The sequence below is a fragment of the Protopterus annectens genome, chromosome 1.part1, assembly GCF_019279795.1.
Source record: "Protopterus annectens isolate FY-2018-M chromosome 1.part1, PAN1.0, whole genome shotgun sequence".
Classification (NCBI taxonomy): domain Eukaryota; kingdom Metazoa; phylum Chordata; order Ceratodontiformes; family Protopteridae; genus Protopterus; species Protopterus annectens.
In genome coordinates this window covers 1,284,866,890-1,284,890,181 of record NC_056726.1, presented here as the reverse complement: position 1 = coordinate 1,284,890,181, position 23,292 = coordinate 1,284,866,890, and the positions used below count along the sequence as shown (strand labels likewise).

The following is a 23,292-nucleotide window of genomic DNA, read 5'->3' as shown; positions in this document are numbered from 1 at the left end:
CTCATAAATAACCCTCCCCAAATGTATAAAGTAGGCACCCAACCTGAGGAAATAAGTGATCAATTCCTAACTTACATACTCAGAGAAAAAACTGATATCCCTCAAATACCTAGCTTCAGAACTATTAGGAACAATAAGAGCTTCAAATCAAACTAAACTCCAAATAGAACTTCAGTCATGTAACTGGAATAGACTAAAACTACTCCCACTAGACAAGGCAGTATCACACTAACTCCACATTTCTTACAATCCTTGATAATCATGCACCCACCCATGGACCATCAGAACAAAGAAAAAAGTGTCCAAAGAAACTAGACAAAAAAATCATAAATAGAAATAAAGCCTGGACCTCTTGGAAAACCAATACAACCCCTAAGGATCAACCTATATATAAACAGTTAAGGAATGATGCTAAGAAGTCTGTAATATTAGACAAATAATACTATTACTGTAACCTGCAACATAAACATCAACATCTACCACAAAATATTGGTGTAGCTTAAACAATCTTCTCCATCCAAGAAAAACTACTACCCCTACTCCTGAGTCTATCCTCCAAAAACCTCCAGAAAATATTGCCAACACCTTCTTTACAAAAACTATACAATCCCTTGCCAACCAACTAGGCCCCAGTAACCTAGACCCAATTAGCCCCATATCCAATACCCACCAATCCTTTAACTTTCAACCTGTACCAACATCACTTATCCAATCTTTAATCAAGAAACTGAAACCCACCACCCTATCAGCAGACCTACTCCCCGCTGAATATCTTCAAAAGGCTGCAGATGCAATAGCATATCCCATCTCAATATTAATTAACAGAACCATCTCTGAAGCATATATCTCCTCCATCTGGAAAATTTCCCATGTAATTCCTCTCCATAAAGGGGGCAATCCCACTGATCTATCAAATTATCGGCCCATTGTCATTCTGTCCCCTCCGGTTAAAATTATGGAAAAATGTATCCATAAGCAACTCCTGCATTACCTCAATTTGCACAATCTCCTAGCTCCCTCCCAGCATGGATTTAGACCACACCATAGTACCACCTCAGCCCTTCTACCCTTCTCTCAGACAATAAATCAAATTTGAAATAATAATACGGTCTCCTCTGTCGTCTTTCTTGACATATCTAAGGCATTTGATATGGTAAACCAGTAATTACTCCTTCGCACACTAAAAACTCTTGCCATAGACAGCCTGGCAATATGCTGGTTTTAGTCCTAAGTGGCAGACAACAAGCTGTTGTCTGCCACTTAGATAGGACTAAAACCAGCATATTGCCAGGCACTGCCAGTCACTCTTGGAGTTCCTCAAGGGTCTATACTAGGACCGCTCCTACTTTCCATCTTCATTAATGATCTTCATACAGTCATCCCCAAAGCAACCTGCATTCAATATGCAGATGACTCTACCCTAATCTGTTCCGCCACCTCTCCATTAGACCTGCAGACCTTATCTCAAAATACTTTCAACATAGTAGAAAACTGGCTCACTGACAGGCGTCTTCTATTGAATCCAAATAAATCAAAATTGCTACTCTTCACCCCCACTATGAAAGTTACATTCCCATCATTTACCATAACATCTAATAATGGCACAATAATTTCCCCAGAAAGTAATACAAAACTATTAGGTGTAATTGCTGATAATAACTTTAAGTTTGACGCTCACATCGACAAAACTATTAAAACAGTCAACAAGAAGCTAGGATCTCTACATAGGATTAAGGCATTTCTAACCCCAACTGCTAGGATAGTGATTGCCTGAACACATTTACTTTCAACCCTTCTTTATGCCTCCCCAATCTATACAAACTGGAGTAAATCTAACCTCAATAAACTCAATGGCTGCTATAATAACATAGACAGATTTGCCACAGGTTTGGCATATAAAACCCACCACTGTCAACCTACAATCTCTAGGATGGCTAGAGTTTCCCTCTCAAATCCAGTATAACCAATTAATTATAGCCCACAAAGTCCTCTATCAGTCCGAAAGCACACCCATACTCAAAAATATAATTACCCCATACAGTAACCTAAAACCACTCCACTGTTCTGACAAAATACTGGCACAAACTGTTAAATCTAAAAACTCAGCAGGCGAGTAATTATTTTGCAACTCTGTTGGTAAAATCTGGAACAGACTCCCTGCCAAACTTACAGCAATTCATTCTATAAACCAATTTAAAACATCTCTCAAAATATACCCAAAAAGTCACTGACTGTGCCCCTTTTCCAACCCTGACTAACCAGCTCACCATTTACTTTACTACTAGCCTATCTGTAGAAGTCTTAAAAAGTCTGAAAAATTGACTATCACTCTCAAATGTATTGTACTACTGAATGATATGCTACCTTACTCAGCCTTGTACCACTAAAAATGTCTATGTTCTAACAAGAAAATTAGTATTGTAGAGTATGTATGTATTCCAAGTTTTTAAGTATGCATGTATTCCTACAAGTCTGTAACTGGTATCAATATGTAACTGTATAAAACTGCTATTGTTAAGTATCTATCCACATGTGGAGATTTTCTCCCCGGGCCTCTGCTGAAAATGGACCTGTGTCAAGTCAGAATATCCCGGTTAACAAATGTAAAATAAAATAAAATAAATCTAGCATGCAAGGCACCTTGGATTCCACTCTGACAGACCTTTTACATATCTGCAAAGCCAACAGGATCAAAACTCAGTCTAGGGACTTGAACCTTGCTTGAGACATAAATAGGACAGGGAGGTACAAGCATGCATCTCAAGAGAAGTCCTTTCCTCTGGAGCAGGTCTCCCATCCATACGAAACAGAGTTCTTCTCCAACCACATTTAAGCATAACCTGGAGCAATGCATGGGAAATTGGAAATTCACCCCAGAGCTAGCACCTATATCTCTACTTGGTAGCAGTTAGAACGCCATTCCCTAACGTAGACATGCCCTTAAAACAACCTCTATGGCTCAAAAATGCATGCAGAATACTTTTGGGATGCATGGCTAGGCTCAAAGCCCCTGTGGTCATTAGCTTAGTTTACGACTAGGAACCTAGGAGATGGTTAAGTGCACAAATTCATCATTACAAAAATGTACACCTTTTCAATTTGATGCTTACTGTAGGACATGGGAGAAATGAAAGCTATTTCACTGGGCAAAAGGTATTACATCTTAATTAATAGTGCACCATTAGGCAGAAAGATGGGAGGAGACATAGGTTCAACTCATAGGGATACATACAAAATTAATGAGGTAGTGGCATGTTTTTTGCAAGTGCTTGTATCGAGCCACAAATGAAGCAGAGGTTGATTCCATACAATCTTTTCAAAAGAGAGAAAGCAGAAGACCAAGTTAGTTTAAAACAGCCCCATTAGTAATGCAGAAATCCTGGGCTGTATCAAAAACTTGCCCTCGAATTAAAGTTCCTGGGCTGGATGGTTTGCCAGCAGAATTTTATAGACTTTCCAAGATATTTTGGCACAACACTTATTTCAGTTCTCCAAAGAAGGGTGTTATTTTCCAAATTATAATAACATTACTACTATAATCCTCTGTCCCAAGATGACCAGAATTAGCCTTTTCCCACCATACTTTCACCCAATTTCATTTCTGCAACCAGAAACAAAGGTATCTGCTAAAAGTTTGGTTAAAAGACTGGACTCTATCCTTCCATCTTTAATACGGCCCGCATAAGGTGTTATTAAAGGTAGGCAATGGAGCACAGACCTGACGTGCTTGTGGCTATACATGGTTCAGTTTTAAAAGAAAGCTTAAGGACTTCCCTGAGGTGCCCTTTTTGCAGAGCTACACAAGGCCTTCAGTATTCTTAGTTGGGAATTTTTATAGCATACTCTCGCGAATATTGTTTCAAGGGGGAATTCTTTGTATTTCAAATGTTTAGAACAAGTAATGACTGATGGGGTTACATCACCTCCATTTTGTTTATATAGAGGTGCCAGAAAGGGCTGCCCACTCTCCCTTCTTACCTTGCCTATTGAGACACTAGTGGTTTACTTAAGGCAAAACCATTCCATCTGGAGAATTCAGGTAAATCCCTTCCGATCTTTTAGTCATGCTTTGGAGATGACAGGGTAATTTGGCTACCAAACCCCCTGGAGACCCTTCCAAAGCTTTTTGTGTTATTTGCAAGTCTCTCAACTGCACAGATTTTTGAAGAATGTCCAGAGTTTTGCCTCATACTTTAATCTATTTCTCATAAAATTGTGGTTTTCTGGCAAATCATTGACGACTGAAGTCAGAAAATAATGACAGCCCTTTGAGTTTCAGACTTCATATCCATCAGAAAAATGTACACTGGTGTAAAACCTGTTATTCTATCAACTTTCTATGTTTGTAAGAGCAATAATTAAAAATTGTCCCTTTTTTCGGCCTTTGTCCCCCACTACATATGCCTTTGTCCAGAGTTCTTGCTCTGAGACGATGAGAGGTATGGTTATTTGAATGATTTGAAAATGCATCATTTCTCTTATAAATGACAAAGAGAAGGCCATTCTGCATTGCATATTTGACAGCCCAAATTCCATACAAAAAGAGTTAAAGTATATGGACATTCTTATTAACTTTATACATTTGAATGTTAGCCCTTTTCAAAGTCTACAGTCAAAAAGGAAAAAAGTGGTTTACATTCCAAAACTGACCTTTGTTTGATTGAGATCCATTAGTTTTAGACATATGAAGCAATGATGTTGCCTTTGGGAGGAAAGGGTTATGGATCAGAATATGTTATATAGGGTGTCACCAAATTCTTTTTTTTTTTTTTTTTTTTTTGAGGCTGTGATGACATTGGAATCCCATATTTTGATATTAGGATTCTTCTACTGAAATGTGTTATTCCTACTGGAGATAAGATGTATTTTTAGCCCAGAAGAAGAGCTCATCGACTTTGGATGTGTATATGGTAAAGTTGAGAAATGGGTCCAGCCAGATCCTAAGTACCTGTAGTTTTGGCTCAAGTGATAATAGGAAAGCTGCTTTGCTTTGACTTCTGGTCAACGTTTGCTGGACTTTGAATAGCACAACCTTGCTTTTTTTTCCCCTCCATATGGTTAATTATGGGGTTTTGTTCTTGCAGCCAGTGTGACAGAATGTCAAGATCATTTTCTGAAATACTTTTGGAATTTGCTAGGAAAGTGTTTGACGAGGGGAAGATGGTGCACACCACCTACCTTGACCTAGCAAAGCCTTCAACACTATTCCCCACTCGGGCACAATAGATAAACTCTCCCAGCTAGGCATCAAACCATATGTTAACATATGGGTAGCTAACGGGCTCACTGATAGAACCCACTCAGTCAAAATAAGAGAAGCCACCTCTAGTACTAGACCCATAACGAGCAATGTACCCCAAGGACCCCTCTCAGCGTACCCCATTTCCTCCACTGTGGTGCGATTTCAGAGTTGGTATATTTAAGTAGGGGAGTGGGGGGGGGCACAGTGCTGTGTTTTAATTTATTTATTTATTTTGCAGAGCAGCAATGTTTTTCCCCTGGGAAGAAAATTTGCTGTTCCGTGTCTTCGCTATTTTGGTTATTCGACCTTTTGTGGTCAATCAACTAGCGTTCAAAGTTATCAGCTTTTGATAAGATGCACTTGGGCACCCAAGTTGATAGCAACCTGACTTTTGACCACCACGTTGCCTCCATTGTATAGAAGGCTTTTTACATGGCCCACCTCATAAGGTAGGATATTTTATCCAAGATTAAGGAGGTCATAGCATCCCTGTATTCCTCCCTTATCAGACCCATAATCGAGTACAATGCCCCCTTTGGGATGTACCTTGCCAAGCACATGCAGCAGCTGAACAAACCACAAAGCTTCCTGACCAGGAAAAACCAGGCCAAAAGCCCTGTCCCTCTAGTCAGTCTCATACAGACTGTTCAGAGGTGACTGGTTTCAGGCATACAAAGCCATCTCAGACACAGCCTTGATGGAGTTGCTGCATATCCACTTGCACAACCCTCACGCAACACCTCAACCTGGTCTGTGACATTAATAGATCTTGTTGGCAGGTTAGATTTGTGCCCCAAAGACTCCCCCTATCTATGGAATAGACTCCCTCTCCCATGTCAAGCAGAGTACTGCTCTAGCCCTCTTTAAAAGGAACCTGAACGACTGGATAGGAAACAGAAAATACACCCCTGGGATTCCACCTGTGTCCCTGCTAGACAGGAGAAAACAGGTGCTGACTTTGTGGGAACATGGGCAAAATTCTTGGCTAGGCTTAGAACAGCCTCTGGGCCAATAGCCTAGTATCATCCTATGAACCTGTACATGACTATGGGATGTACATAAGACATGGCAGAGAGGTAGGGTAAATCAGAAGGTAGCTTGTTAATAAATATGGAGAACAACATTACAGACAGGGATAAACCCTGTCGTTCTTCGAGTAAAAGGGATGAGGGGAAATATAGTGAAACTATCAGAACCCTGAACAGCATGCTAGTTAGGAAGGTCTTGAACTACTGTTATGCATGGAGGAAACTCCTGTTGTGAACAAGGAGTTTATTAAGATAGTATGACCCACTAAATCATAGGCCTTTGTAAGGTCTATCAATGGGGAGGCCTGTTAGTTGCTCTTTGTTCATACCTTGTATGATGCTCCACCACTGAACCAGTAATCAAGGAGCCTCAATCCTCATCACTGGCACCAGTGGGGGATGTACACTGGGATGATAACAGGTACACAAGTTCTCTGTATCAAGTGCAATGTCCCTTAAGAGCACACAGAGACCACAGTCAGTCCTGGGCTTGTTTCTCCCTCTTTCGCCAGATCCTCAGTAAGACTTCCTAGTGGCACAGCTATAGAGTTGAGATCTCAGCTGAGTAGACAAGCCAAGACCTCCGGCATCCTCTCTGTCCAACCAGTGCTTTGTGTCTCTGCCCAAGTAGCTCACATCACACTCTTTGAGGTTTGATTTATAAAGACACACACACACACACCTGGGAAAGGCGGGCACAACTTTGCTAGCTATGCCTCCTTCTGCCAAGACTATAAGGTAGTAAAGATTGCCACCAGCCAGCTCCTTATCAGCTACTTTAAAGCCCTTAACAAAGAGAGAGTGTCCAATCTTACTATGTAATGTTACTATCAATGCAAATGGTAATTTGACCAAATGCAATGTTATAAGGAGTGACCCACAAGATTAAATAAATATGCAAGTACTCTCAGAACTTAAATATGTCTACACAGACCAGCCAAAAAGAAAGGCTTAAATATATTTAATGATAAATAATAAAAGAACAAGAAAATTCTCCGTATATAATTACAGTGACATCAGAGTTCAAAATCACAGGAAATATTTAAAGCAACATTGCAGGACAAGTCTCAAATAAAGAAAAACATCTAAGCGTTGCTGTATTCCTGACTATATCTAAGAGAATTATGCTGTTGCCTAGACTTACTTACTCAGAGCAAGGCAAATGTGTGGTGAATGGATCTTGTCAGGTCCAAGGAAGAATACAGAATGCTGTCTCTCTCAGAGTTCTTAAATTAACATTGCAAATATTACTGCTGGGATAGCTTGCAGAATGATATCATTTCTTGTCATCTGACTCTATTCCAGGTAAACTCCGGTACCGCTGAATGCTACTAGTATTTAGCATCTTCCTGTGAAACTACATAGACAAAAGCTTTTCCTCAGATCTTTCGCAAATGGTGAAGTCATAAAACAATAAAACACTTTTAAGACAACATAAAAATCTCCCTAGTTTTAGACATTGTGTCTCTTGCTGCACTGAAACTGAAAGAGAACATATTTTTATGGCCTGGCCATAAAGTAATTTAATTTCAGCTATTTTTCTAAGTTAACCTTCTGTATTCCAGTTTCCCCTGCTAAAATATATACATGTAAATAGTTACAATAGTGTACATACATTTCTGTTCTGTTCCAGTAGGGTACACTGTTGATACATATCAAACAACACTTTGTAAAATACCTCTTCAGCACATGCCTGTACAAACCATCTTATATGACATACAGTTTTAATACATTTGTAACACAAACATCTTATATGACTCATGTTGATATTCACAAGTGACATATAATTCCAGATAGCTGGGCTGGCAGTATCTCCTTTCATGACACCTTGTAGTAGGACACCTGTCAGTATATGTCACAGTGCCTCTGTCTGTCAAGACGCCATGTTGGAGAGGACAGAATCATATTTCTGAAAATATTTAGTAGTGTTGATGGTTTGCTACATTTCCCAGAATTATAATTAGAGTAGTTAGGATAGGGGCTGGATAGAAGTCATTGGCTTTGGCTGTTTTGGATATGGGTTCAAAAACTATTTTTCCATTAGTCTCATATGCATCTGTTAGTGAGGCAAACATTAAGAGGTGCAATAGTAGTTGGGGAATGTACTCACAGCAGAGTAATACAATCCATGGCTGCAAGCCATCTGCTCCTAGTGCTATTGAGGACTTTTCTTTGTTTCTTATTTTAAACAATCTTTGATATACCATCTCATACTTGTTTAAGGGAAAAAGAGAAACAAGCTTCTGTTATTCTCCCATGGTAAAGTATTATTTTACCAGACAGGTGGTTGAAAACTATTATCAGTTCAGTTGACTGCACTATGATAATCCTCCCATTAGCATGATGAGTGTAACTGCACATAACTATAAAAGCAATATGTTAGTTAACTTATAAGGTACTGAACAAAATACAGTTGTCAAGGTGAACTGTCAGTGCTTGTGTGCTTGGATGGGAGAATTCACCTTTATAATGAAATGTCATGGTTTCAGTGTTCTTCACAAACTACATACTATTAAGTATGAACAGTTATCATGCCGTCAATGATAACTGTTATTTAATGTGGTGCTGTATGTGTGCCCGCAGACAAACAACTTTCCAACTTGTTGCCAGGATGAATGAAAGGTTAGTTTGCTTTTTATTTGTTGTAGTTTGTATTACTTTATTGCCTGTTTATATTTTGAATACTGTGATTTGTTTTCTTTACCTTGTGTTTTATTTGTATTCTGCTTTTAACTGCATATTAAAACTTCAAAAGAGACCACAACTCTGCCTCTTGTCCGGCAGAAATTAGAACTGATCAATTAAGGACTCATACATAAGATAGAAGAGATCACTTAAGGTTAATCATTTGTGAACGGAGGGGGTGGAGCTAGACACTAAACCTTCTATTTAAGGGGTAAAATAAAACATTTCAGAGATTTACTAGAAAGGCTCACCCAGACTCTGCTACACTTTGCTGTGAAGGAAAGGTTAGTTTGCTTTTTATTTGTTATATTTTGTATTACTTTATTGCCTTTTTATACTTTGAATACTGTGATTTGTTTTCTTTACCTTGTGTTTTATTTGTATTCTGCTTTTAACTGCATATTAAAACTTCAAAAGAGATCACAGCTCTGTCTCTTGTGAGTCAGGCAGAAATGTTTTCCCCACCCTCCCAACCGCTTACTGTTGTGTTCTTAAATACAACTGTCTTTCTAGTTGTCTGTCTCTTATGTTAATTTGACCATATATCTCATTTCCTCTCTGCTTTAACTGGCTTGTGTGAGTAAGCACAAATGTATCATTTTGTGAAATCACTCCCCTTCAACTATTTAAATTTATTGGCCATCCTACTGTATTCCATAGTACCAGAATACAAAAGTGACAACCCCCTTTCAATCCATCTTGCTGTTTTAAAAATGGTGACTCTCCACTAAAACATAACTTTTCGGACAGGTAAAACTTAAATTACCTACTTTCACATCTAACTTATCTAGTGCACACTGCAGGGTTTAGGATAAACCATTTTTTTCATCTTATCTTTAAGCATCCCTATGACTAGCACTTGCTCTAATACCTGCTGAAAGCACTAGGAAGCCTTAAACTGATACAAGCACTCAACTCTCCTTGTTAATAAGGAGAAATTAATCGTAGGCACTAAACAGCATATCATTGCAAAGTACCTTGCTAAGGCAAGGGAAAACAGCTCCTGTACTTTACAAAAAAAGCACCAAACCAGGCATGTCCAAGGGTATGCTTCTGGTGATTTCTCTTGTCCACCTGGTGAATCTGGGCATACTGGGGCAATGCACCAATTGCCTCATGCACATAGACAACCCTCTCCTCCTACTACCCAACACTACAACCTGTGAGAGATGCACTTACATAGTCAAACTGGAAGCAAAGCTCTCTCCACCCAAGATTGTGCTAGACAGTCATGAGGAGAAGGTTAACACCCACATTACACCTCAAGCAACACATAACCCTTTTAAACCCACACCACCAACACCCACACATAGCAACATTAAATCCACATATGCAGAGGCCCTTAACTGTAGCCTGCCCAAGCAATAAGGACCTCTGAAGCTGAAATGCAAACACCAATCACAACCAAAGTGTCACCTAGCTCACACCAGTGTGCCATCCAGCAACAGCCTCTAAGGCAAGACAACGCACCAAACACTTCAGTGTGCCTGACTATAGAGTGAGTCACCTATGATTAATGTCCCATTCACCAGGCTGAACAAGGAGAAAATTAGTCACCTGCCTGTCAGGTGCCAGGATCCGCCACATAATGCATGCACTCAAGTCACTCCACAACAAGTACAAATATGACTGTCACTGTCCATGTTAGAGTGAATGACTTTAGATGTACCTCCCTGGACTACATGAAAAGAGACATGGAAGAGCTCTCGGATCATGTGGCCCAGGCAGGTATGACACTAGCTCTGAGTAGCATCCTGCCTTCGCCCAGAATGACCTCCCTGGACTACATGAAAAGAGACATGGAAGAGCTCTCGGATCATGTGGCCCAGGCAGGTATGACACTAGCTCTGAGTAGCATCCTGCCTTCGCCCAGAATGATACCACAATATAAGGACAAAATGAGTGACTTCCAACAATTGGCTAAGCTACTGGTGTCATTCAAAGGGGATCCAGTACCTGTCTGCCTGGGACAACATGATTGACAGACCAAGATGCTTTGTCAGAGATGGTGTGCACCTGTCGCCCCTGGGATTCAGGTTACTGGCTAAGGCTCTTGCCACCCCTATAGTGCCTTTTTTAGGCAAAGCTCAAAGGACAAAACCAACACCGTAACAGGTACAAGCATGCAAACTCTGAAGGTAATTCTACTCAATGCTAGAAGTCTAAACCTCAAAATGCACCCTCTTGAGGCACTCCTAAAAATGGAGAACATCGATATCTGTGCAGTAAGTGAGACCTGGTTCAAGGCTCCAGAGAGCACCCCTGCAATACCAGGCTACAACTCTTACCACACTTTTCGGCCACCAAACCAGGACCGAAACACTAAATGTGGAGGAGTGTCCATATTCACCAAAGATATTCACACCACCAGGCTAGTTGCCCAACACAATGCGTCTGAAATTCTCCAGGTTCAACTAACACTAGGTAAGACTGCAATCCAAATTGTAGCTTGCTACAGATCCCCCACTATGCCCCAAGATTCTCACTACACCTTTCTAAACATACTGGAAAATACTAAGATACAACAAAACACCCTAATACTGGACGATTTCAACTACCCTGCCATTAACTCGTGTACCAATACCTTTGTCTAATGGTTCTTGGAATTCATAAATTCTAACACCATCTAATCCATATTCCCACCAGAGGCTCCAATATCCTAGACCTGGTCATTACCACCATGGGAAATTGATGCTCCACAACTATGGTCATCCCCTCGTTGGTCAGGTCTGACCATAAGCTGATCACCCTTAACATCCACATCCCACCCCCACCCCCCAATAAAAAAACCTCCATAAACAACTTCTACAAAGCCAACTTCTTGCTACTCAAGTCAGAAATGACAAACTTCATGACACCCATGCAGACAGGAACTGAAAGTTCGACTGCTGAATCCTACACTAAGGCACTGTACGAGCACATACACTCATGCATGAACCATGCCATCCCAAATAGAACCAAGATCCAAAAAATGGAAGCCAATCTGGTGTTCCCCTGCCATAAACAAACTTTACAACAAAAGGAAGAAACTGTTGCAGAAAAAGACGAAAATCCCAGGATGCAAAAAACTCCCTTACCAGCCTCAGTAAGAAGCTGAGATCCCTCATAAAATCCTAGTTATGAAAATAAAGAAGCTGAGATCCCTCATAAAATCCTAGTTATGAAAATAAAATTGCGAAAGATTCCAAAGACACCCACAAGGCATTCTGTAACTATGTCAAGAATCTAAATGGCAATGCTCAGATCTGCTCTGAGCTATAACAGAATGGCATTAAATATACTGATTCCAAGGATATTGCCAATATCCTGGCATATCAATTCAGTGCCAACTTCACCCCCTCTCACCCCCTAAATGGCCCATCTCAATACCAGAAGATTGCCAAATTCTGGTATTAACGGCCACACAGGTAAAAAACGCACTCTCCAAAGCTAAGAATACAGCATCCATGGGACCAGATGACATCCCAGGCTGTGCACTGCATGAAGTACAAAATGAAATGGCACCTCACCTAAGTGTCATGTTTAATCATAGCCTCACCTCAGGCTTTGTGCCCACTGAGTGGTGCACAGTTACAGTTATCCCACTCCACAAGGGGGGATCCACCTTGGATCCCGGGAACTATCGCCCCATCAGTCTGACGAGCCTGATCTGGAAGGCCATGAAACGTATTATCATGGAATTTATAAACAAAGACATGGGCAACCTTCAAACACTGGACCCCACCCAGTTTGGGTTCGTGAAAGGCCGATCTTGTCTCCTGAACCCGATTGATTTCTTTGAATCAGTCTCCAGAGCCATGGACAAGGGCAAGGTGGTCCACACAGCCATTATGGACCTCACCAAGGCCTTTGACACCATCCCCCACTCTGGAATCATAGATAGACTTACCAAGCTGGGCATTAATCCCTACATCATAAGATGGGTTGCCAACTGGCTTACTGAAACTACCCACACTGTAAAAGTAGCTAACTCCAAATCCAGCTCCAGACAAGTGACAAGTGGAGTATCTCAGGGTTCAGTCCTGGGACCGCTCTTGTTTGGCATCTGCTTCTCTGAGGTACAGGCCAACACTAAGAGACTCTGGCTAACAAAGTTCTCAGATGACTGCAAACTGGGAGCTATTATTGAATCCCCAAATGATGTGGATAGTTTACAAAAGGGCCTTACAGAAACAGATGCTTGGTGCTAGAGCCATGGGCTCAAGCTCAATGCCAAGAAAATATAGTTATCCCCTTTGGGAAAAAACATGTATCCATGAATTACCACATAGGTGGCAGTGCACTAAACACTGAAAGTGTAACAAGAGACTTAGGGACACAGGTGGACAGTCGTCTCACCTTCGATAACCACATCACCACAACAGTCAGGAAATCCTTTTATGTGGCACACCTGATCACTAAGGGCTTTTCATCCAGGAAAAAAGGAGGTCATTGTCCCACTGTACTCATCCCTCATTTGACCCATTATAGAATGCAATGCCCAGTTTAGTATGTACCTCTCAAGACATCTGCAACAACTGGAAAGGCCGCAGAAATACCTCACTAAAAGAATCACAGGCCTAAAGCAGATGCCCTACGCTGACCGCCTTAAAAAACTCCAGCTATACTATGTCGCATATCGTCTACTCAGAGGCAATCTCTGCTTAACATACAAGGCCATGTTAAACCCAGAGCTGTTGGACATGCTACACTTAAAGAAATCCCAATCCCTCAGAGCCACATGCTCCAGGGATCTAAACCTTGTCATCACAATAAACAAAAAACATGCTGGAGGGATAGGTTCCTGACTCAGACTCTGGAATAGACTGCCCATACATGTCAAGCAGAGTGCCTCTTTGGCCATCTTCAAAAGGAACCTTGATGATTGGATGGGAGAAAGGAAATTCACCCCGGGGATCACGACAGTCACCCTGCTAGACAGAGGTTCAGGGAAGTAAATAGGGTGGGAAGAAATAGCCAGGAAATTGTTATGGCTAGGCTTGTATAGGCCCTAGGGCCAATTAGTAGGCCCTAGGGCCAATTAGTATCAACCTATGAACCTATGAAGGAATGCGCCTGACATTAGCTCCAGCCCCCCAAAGAAATATCAGCATCATCTCAGGTTCCATTAAATAGACAATGTGTTTTGCTAATACAAAATGCCTGCTGTACTCAGACCTTCATAACTGAGAGACAAGATAACTGAATACAAACAGATAAGTACAATACTGAAAGCCATTTACTTCTCAGGTACTATTCATGTTCATACAAGAATGACTGAATAATATGTAGTCATCCATATACATGTCAAGCATCCATCACTACAACAGTACCCCCCCCCCCCCAAGGAGCAGTAGCAAGGTCCGCCCAAGACTCAGGCCATGGGGGTGAGGGGTGGGGTACTGGGTACTGTTGTAAAACAATCATCATCATGGGAACTAATACCTAGTCATCTCTGAGCATTGCTGGCATGCTCAGTCATCACCAAATTAAAACAAAACCAACTTATTCAGTTTGTGTGCATCTCATTTCAAAAACAAAAATTAAACATAATTCTATCACCATGCCCAAACCTGCATGAATCACAAGGGCAGCCAATAAGGCACACAAATGTCCAAAATCAGACTGTAGGAACCATCCTTAGGATGAAGATGATCCGAAAGCAGCAGAGGGCTTGAACATGCTTAGGGCCAATGGCATTTTTAGGATTAGCAAGAAGTAAGCCATATTGCATTTGAATAACCCCAAAGGGCAAAGGTGCAGCAAATGAAATGTGCACATCCTCACCTAACTTGGTTGCCCTTCCCCATAAAGTGTGTAACTTCATAGGATGGTAGACTCCCCCACAACATTCAGGACTGACAACATCATAAGGGAAAAAGGGAGCTATTCAGAAAGATGAAGTGTTTAAGGAAGTTACTACACATAGACAATGCCCAAGGGGGACAATGTGGCTGACATCAGAATATACAACTTGATAGACAAGACACAGCTGTATGTAGACTAAAAGATGGATTATAATGCAGGTATATAGGTACATATGCATCCACCACCCACACACACCCCATATACTGTTTCAAAGTTCAAGAAAAACATGGAGCATGCTGGTGATAAGTCAAACTATACAGAATGCACTCTGGAAGAGCCAGATAGGGGATAAGACTAAGGTACTCATGCAGTCACGATGAATATGTTGCAGGTACCATGGGAAAAAAAACTAATAAAATTCAAGAATGACAAGGGCACTCTTTGCAGATTTCATATATTTTTAATCACTTAACATAATGACTTCAGTACAGGGTTGCATCTCAAACAAGCATTGCATCACAGGTGCAGTAGCAAACCTCACCCATGTACCACGAATCTCATAAATAACTGTTGGGAGGTTGGCATAATGGTTAAGGTGTTCACCTTACAAACAGAAGGTGCAGGGTTTGATCCCCACATGGGGTCATTGGCTAGGCTTAAGATGGCCCACAAGGGCAGTTAGCCTAGTATGAACCTATGATTATGAACCTATGAACCTATGATTATAACTGTCACTGACACTCAATCATGTACATGGCCGTCCAGTAATAACTGAAATGTATTAATTGACTTGCACTGCAGCTGTGAGCTGATATCTGCTGATCAACAGCACAACTCCGAATGTCCTGGACATTGCCTCATGCCTTTCATCTACTCCTCATGCCTTGGAGGAAGGAATATCAAGGGCTGCAGATGTTAAATGACAGACATTTAAGGTAGAGTGTCCTTCAGAAGACATATGCTAACAGAAAAGCTGTTCTAGCAAAAATCAAAGTATGTAAGACCAGTACTTAAACATCTGTCACTGGGGCCTTTGTTCTTCACTATAGTGTAGCTTTGCCACTGATTATTGCACTAAGAGGCTGACAGATACAGAAAGTAGCAGTAATCACATGACAATTGAGGCAAACAGTACTTACTATCATAACAAAGTTATTATTTGCAGTCTATAGCCTATAAGGAGGGGTGGTGACCCCTCAACCATCCACACTGGGGTTGACAATATAGATTTTCTTAACTGGTAAAACGCTGAGAAGTCTGAGAGCATAAAAGAGTGGCTGCAGCCCCTCCTTCACCCTGAGAGCATAAAAGAGTGGCTGCAGCCCCTCCTTCACCCTCTGCTTTCAGACAAGTATTAAATCATATTCAGGTTCAGAATAGGGATTTTTAGCTATTGCTTTCACTGTCAGAATGTTAGTGCACATTAGTTAAGTTGTATTGTTTTTACTGAATTCAGTGTGTACACATAATTCTGTAGTTCAGGATGTGGACGGTAATGTGAGTCGTTGTAGTTTGTGACCATCAATCATGAGCGTCAGTCACATAAACCACCCCCAACCTCAACAAAAACGTAGTATGGTGTGGTGCTTCTTTGAGATACTACCCAGTACTGCAGCCAGAAGTACAAATTACTGAACATTCATGCACTTTAAAGATGTTAACTTCCAGAGTCATCAGACAACAACAAAAACATCTGCACTTCAACAAACAGGTATATGCAGAGAGAATGCAATTGTTTAACAATTATGGCTTTGGGTTCACCTTAAGAGTTTTAAACAACTGTATACAAGTCCATAACAGTAAACACATTAAACTACTAAAAAAGAGAAATTTAGCGAAGCATAGTAACTTAAAGACTACCTCAAAGGCATAGTCTTTGGTAGTTCTGCAAAGAGTTCATATCTAATTCAGAATTTTTTTAATTAAATTTCTTTACAACAGCTCTAGTACAAGCACTAATAACATCCATCTATTTATTTTTTTTCTGGGTTAAGTAAAAAAATCCCTTTTCAGCAGAAGCCCAATGTTTTTTAACAGACATTCATTAATACATACGCAAAGAGACATTAAATAATAATAAACTTCTCAACTTTTCACAGAATGCCCAGGCTTTTGCCTCAGTTTTTTGATCTATCACTGTGGATTAAAGTCGCTATACAATGACAGATAATGGAGTTTCAGACTTCATATCCTTCAGAAAATGCCTGCTAACACAAGTCCTATTGTTCCAGCAACTTTCTAAGTTTATAAGAACAATATTTAAAAATCTGTCCCTATTTTTGGACATTTGATCCCCTCCCCCCATTATTTTAGACTTTGTCCAAATTTCTTGCCTTAAGAGGTTGAGAAGTATGAATACTATGTATTAGCAATTAATTACACATACATTTCTAGCTCTATAAATAAGGGTTTAGAATAAGAGAAATGTTACAAACTCAAGCAGGCATGAGGGGGTGTGGTTGATATAATGGTTAAGGTGTTCACAAACACAAATTACAGGGTGTGATTCTCATCTGAGGGAAATTGGATAAGCTTAAATTTGATCACAATGGCAGATAGCTAAATAAAATTTGTTTTCTTTTGGGATCTGTTTCTTTCTCCTTCTCTCTCTCTTTTCCTATGGGGAGGATCTGTTCTTCTCCTCTTTGTGTACAGTGTATGTGCATATCCATTTTGCCTTCTCAAGAGAGCTTGGCACTAGGGTTAGAGTAGTACAACTGGCACAAATGTAGTGCAGTACGCCCCTCGTAAAAGCTATAAAATAGAAATTAAAAGAAGAAGTTAAACAGATGTCAGTCCTTACCTTCACCTTTATGAGAGTGTAACCTCCTGCAAAGGGGTAGAGGTACCAGCGGGCAAATCAGTATGTGTAGAATATATGTTTTCAAGCTTCTTTCGCTCTTTCACATTCACATTCTTACGAGGTGCAGTGGAAAAACGAGTGGATATCTTGCGGGCAAGACGAGCCAGTGTGCCAGTCTTTGCTTTGTAATCCTGCTGCAGCTCTTCAAGGGAGATTTCAATGTTGCCTGTGTACCAGAAAACCCAGCCAACGAGGCTAATGAAAACCAAAATAGATCCCGAGTAGATCAAAAGGTCCCCAAAATCTTGTCCATTCAGCTTAAGTTTGGCAAAGATGCCTATCATAAGAATCACCAGACCCAAAAGGTCACAAATTATGGCAAATGACAGTGCAATTTTACAGCGGCCCAAACCTGCACACTCCATTACTAACAACTTTTTTGAGTGCGTGTTTAAAAGCTGCAGTAATTCACTCAATGCTCCCTCCTAGACTTTCCATCAGACCGGTTTGACCAGTTTAGTAGAGAAGTACTAGCCTCCAGCTGCCTAAACAGTCAACAGAAGCCGAGTGAAACTTGAAACCTTAACAAGCTTTTCTTAAGGTAACAGTACTCTACAAGCCGCCAGAACAAAAACATCCAGTGTTTGCAAAGTATTTACATAATAAAAGAAAAAAAGCTAAGGAAGGAACAAATTTAAAAATGAAGAATGCCAGCCAGGTAGAAAAAAAAAGCAAAAAATAAATAAATAAACATGACTAAAGACAGGAGCAACAGATACTAATACAAGTCCAGAAATAAATATATCAAATAGAAATCTGAAAAAGAAACAGGGAAGAAGAAGTTTTATAACATCAGACTAGCATACATACAGTCCTAATATTAAATGAAGGATATATATATATATATATATATATATATATATATATATATATATATATATATATATATATAGATATAGTTATATGTTAGCCTGTTTGTACTCCACTGGCTTACTTATAGTTAAAACAAAGGTATGCAGAGTGAATCAAACTCAGATTTATAAAACTGGCTTAATAGTTATTTACTATGCAAATATAGACTGGGGGAATCAAACTCATGACTTCAAAAGAAAGTTACTTAACACAGTTTGTAGCCTTATCCCTTTATGATGTACTCAAAGAAAACAGCAAGATGTCTGTCTGTCTAGCAATCTAGTTATTTTTTTTTTTTTTATATAAATTTGTTTAACAGTGTAGAACACTGACTAAATAATGCCCAACTGCAGGGTCAGCCTATTGCTTCAGAAAATATATGGACATACTGCTAAACTGCAACAACAAAAACTGGCATATCCATAAAAAAATAACCTTGATATGAGTAGGATGCTTCTTTATTATATTTAAAATAAAAAATAATTACGGTACAAGCAGTTAGAGGAATATGATAAAGACAGACTCTCAAAGATAAATTATATATTTTTTAGTTATTTTTGGTGACCCCCCCCCCCCCCCCCATTAGTTTCCCGGTTTTAATCCTTTTTGTCAGGAGGAGGAAGCTGCATATTCAGGCAGTGCTTTTTGTGTATCTCCCTACCCACAGATCCCAATGTGCAGATGTGTGGAGTCACTGGGACACACACACACTGTTTTCTGTTTCAACCACCTCCCATCAAGTTCATCTACCGCTGCCTGGGACTGGGCTTTGCTAGGAGACACTGATTGGCAAAATATCTTCCTCCTTCTGTCAAAGAGATGTCAGTAGCTACAACATCTTATCCAAACCAGAATGTGTCAGTGCCCTTTGCTGCTTTCATTAGTCAAAACCAGGCCGAAGGAAAAAAACATAATTCATACACTTCTGGTTCAGTAGTATGACCATTTGCCAGTCCACACATGAGAAACTTCACTGACAGTAGGTGGGATATGGGAATTATTAAATCTACACATTGAATTGTATGACAATAACCAGGCATATCCAGCAACTGGAATGTCCATAGAGGTTCCTCACTAAAAGAATACAGGGCATAAGTAACAAGTCATACGCAGACTGCCTCAAGGCCATATCCCTGTATTCCATCTCCTACAGGCTTTTGAGGGGAGATCTATGCCTGGCATGCAGGGCATTGTCAGACCCCACTTTGATGGACCTCCTGCATATCTGCAAAACAAATAGCACCAGAATTACCCATTCTAAAGACTTAAACCTTGCCTGTGATATAAATAAGACCTGCTGGAGAGACAAGTATGTATCCCAGAGACTACCCTTTCTCTGGAACAGGCTCCTCATATGTGTGAAGCAGAGTCCCTCCTTAACTCAGTTCAAGTGTAACTTGGACAAGCAGTTAACCATTGACAAGACCCCTATTCAAATCATCGCTAGCTAAAGCCCCCCATCATTGACTCAAGATGCCCACTCCACCTATCTGGACCTCTTCAAATCTACCAGGATTCAACTCTTTACCCTGATCCTGGGTGACTTTAACTATCTAACCATAGATTGGAAGAACTACTCATGCCAAAACACAAATGCCCAGAGATTTCTTGATTTTGTCAATGCAAATGTCTTGGGCCAGCTGGTCGACACCCCCACCCCCACTTGGTATTAAACAACATGAGTAACCACTGCAGCATCTATACAACATCATCCTCCATAATAAGGTCCCACCATAAAGCAGTCACTTTAGAAGTCACAATCTCCGCCAACACCCTCCCCCCCCAACTACAGTCAAACAAAAAAACTTCTCCAAATCTGATTACAACCTCCTGAGGAAAGGTATAAACAGCTGCATAGCCCCCTCTTCCTCCACAGGAACTGGCACATATGTCTAAACCTACACCATAGTACTATATGAGCAGTTATATAGCTGTATGGAATCAGGAATACCAGACAGGGCAAAATCATCATCCTCATGGAACAGTAAACCTGTCTGGTGGACATCTGCAATAAATAAACTCTATAATAAAAGAAAAAAAATTGCTGTCCAGGACCAAAAAGGAGCAGGTGCTTAGTTGGAAGCAAACTCTCCTTAGCATGAACAAGCAAATAAGAGCACTAGGGAAATCCTCCAAAGCAAACTTCGAGTCTAAACTGGCCACATCTACTAAAGACAATCATAAGGCCTTCTTCACATGTCAGCAATCTCAAAGGAAGCACTCAGATCTGCTCAGAACTGGTGGTCAAGGACACCACATACACAAACTCCGTAGATATAGCCAACCTGCTGGCAGACAGGTTCAGTGAAAACTTCACCCCTCTGTCCTCCCATCAGTAAATCAGGATGTCCCCAGCACCTGCCCTCCTCCCCTTATCTCTAGGGAGCAAGATATCACTGCTTTCTCAAAGGCAAAAACATACACCCTCCATGGGACCTGATAACATCTCAGACTGCATCCTACTTGAACTCAGGCAGAAACTTGCAGCATCATTAGGCACCCTATTCAACCAAAGCCTGAGTACCGTCTTTGTCCCAGTCAAGTGGAGGACAGCCACTGTAATCCCATTGCACAAAGGTGGAGAATCCACTGATCCAGGGAATCATAAACCCATCAGCCTAACTAGCCTGATCTGCAAGGCCATGGAACGGATTATCATGGACCTCATTAGCATGGACATTGGCAACCTCCAAACACTCAATCCCACACAGCTTGGTTTTGTCAAGGGGTGGTCATGCCTGTTAAATTTGATCTTCTTCTCTGAGACAGTCACCAAAGCCTTGGATGAGGAGAAGATGATGCACAATGTCTACCTTGACCAGACCAAAGCTTTCGATACTATTCCCCACTCGGGTATAATAGATAAATGCTCTCAACTAGGCATTAATCCATATGTTACTAGATGGGTAGTAAACTGACTGTCTGCAAGAACCCACCTAGTCAAACTAGGGGAAGCCACCTCAAGCAGTAGACCTGTAATGAGCTCTGTGCCCCAGGGATCAGTCTTGGGGCCTCTGTTGTTTTGGATATACTTTTCTGAGGTGCAGGCCAAAACCAGTGGGCTATGGCTGACCAGGTTTGCAGATGACTGCAAGCTGGGTGCTGACATCAATTCCTCTAGTGATGTGGACTTCATCTAAGAGGTTCTAACCCAAACAAAAGACTGGTGCCAGAAACATGGTCTTGAACTGAATGTCAAAAAAATGCATCATCATCCCCATGGGGAGAGTGACATCCCCACAAATTATCACATTAATAACAAGGTCCTAAGCATGCAATCAATCGTGAGGGACTTGGGCAACCATGTTGATAGCAAACTGACTTTTGACCACCATATTGCCTCAGTTATACAGAAAGCTTTCTACATGGCCCATCACATTAGTAGGGGTATCTCATCCAGGGACAAGGAGCTCATAACATCCCTGTATTCTTCCTTTAGAAGACCCATTATTGAGTACAATGCCCAATTCAGCATGTATCTCACAAAGCACATGCAGCAGCTGGAGATACCATAGAGGTACTTTACCAGAAGAATCCAGTGCCTCAAACATCTACCCTACACAGATAGTCTAAAAGCCCTGTCCCTCTACTCAGTCTCATACAGACCCCTAGAGGTGACCTCTGTGTGGCATACAAAACAATCTCAGAACCCACTTTGATGGGGCTGCTGCAAATCCACAAGTTAAGTTGCACTCGAGTAATCCACAGGCACAACCTCAACCTGGTCTATGACATCAATAGGACTTTTTGATGGGACAGATTTGTGTCCCAGAGACTCTACCTTCTATGGAATAGACTCCCTCTCAACATCAAGCAGAGTACCTCATTAACCCTTTTTAAGTGCAACCTGGATAACTGGATGGGGAACAGAAAATACACCCCTGGGATTCCACTTGTGTCCCTGCTGGACAGGGGCATTGAGTGCTGACTTGTCAGAACATGGGCTAAATTCTTAGCTAGGCTTGTAAGGGCTTCAGGGCCAATAGCCTAGTAACTTCCTATGATCCTATGAAATTCATCCCTGGTTTAGCACCTATGTCTCTAATGGACACAGGCAGCTTGTAAATGGTTCATCTCCCAGGACCCTGCTTGTAAATGTTTCATCTCCCAAGCCATCAAGGGTGCCAGAACTTGTCAGAGATTTGGGATGTATGTCTAAGCTTAAAAAGGCCCTTGTGGTCATTTGTCTAGTAAACACGTATGAATCTATGAACTTATGTTCATACATGGGACAGCTGCATTGAGAGGTGTCACAGTCATTTCCTAAATGCACAGTGATCACAGAATAGATTATATTAAATGGGGTACTAGGTCACAACTCCCTACATGGGAGGTATGAATGCTGTGCCAGGCATTTATGTTTGCCAAACATGCCTCTTAATTATTATAGGTTCATAGGCGGTTAATAGTGTTCCACAGAAGTGGCAGTCTCTGAGAGCTCTATCTATCTCTCCTGCATGATCTGTTCATGTCAGAGGCTAATTTAACATCCCTGGAGTGAGTGAGTGATCCTCCTGCAGTTTACGAATGAGTAGCATTTGTGTCAGGGCCGAGTCAGAGACTGCCCTTTAAGCCAGGTGGAAGTCACCACTTAGACACAGTGGTGACAGAATACAGTGAAAGGGCTTTCAACCTTTCAAAGTAAGACTCTGATCTCTTCAGTTGTTGCAGGTATATGGTGAGGTACATGCAAAATGAAGCATTTTACTCAATTACTGGTCTGATGAGGGCAGAGAATAATAGAATTATAACATCCTTAGATCTAGATGCTATGCCTTTACTTAAATTTCCTTACTACTGTGGATACATGCTGGCCAAAGCGCAGATTGCTATCA

General features: G+C 40.9%; 1 protein-coding gene across 1 annotated transcript in view; it reads right to left on the bottom strand.

Moving 5' to 3' along the window:
- Positions 1–18,095, bottom strand: part of TMEM238 (transmembrane protein 238) — a 113,316-nt gene extending 95,221 nt beyond the window's left edge. Inside the window, exon 1 of the mRNA XM_044081553.1 lies at positions 17,546–18,095. Within this exon, the coding sequence (XP_043937488.1) occupies positions 17,554–17,970 (417 nt within the window). The 5' untranslated portion in view covers positions 17,971–18,095 and the 3' untranslated portion in view covers positions 17,546–17,553. The remainder of the gene's footprint in view (positions 1–17,545) is intronic.
- Between the last annotated feature and the right edge of the window lie 5,197 nt (positions 18,096–23,292).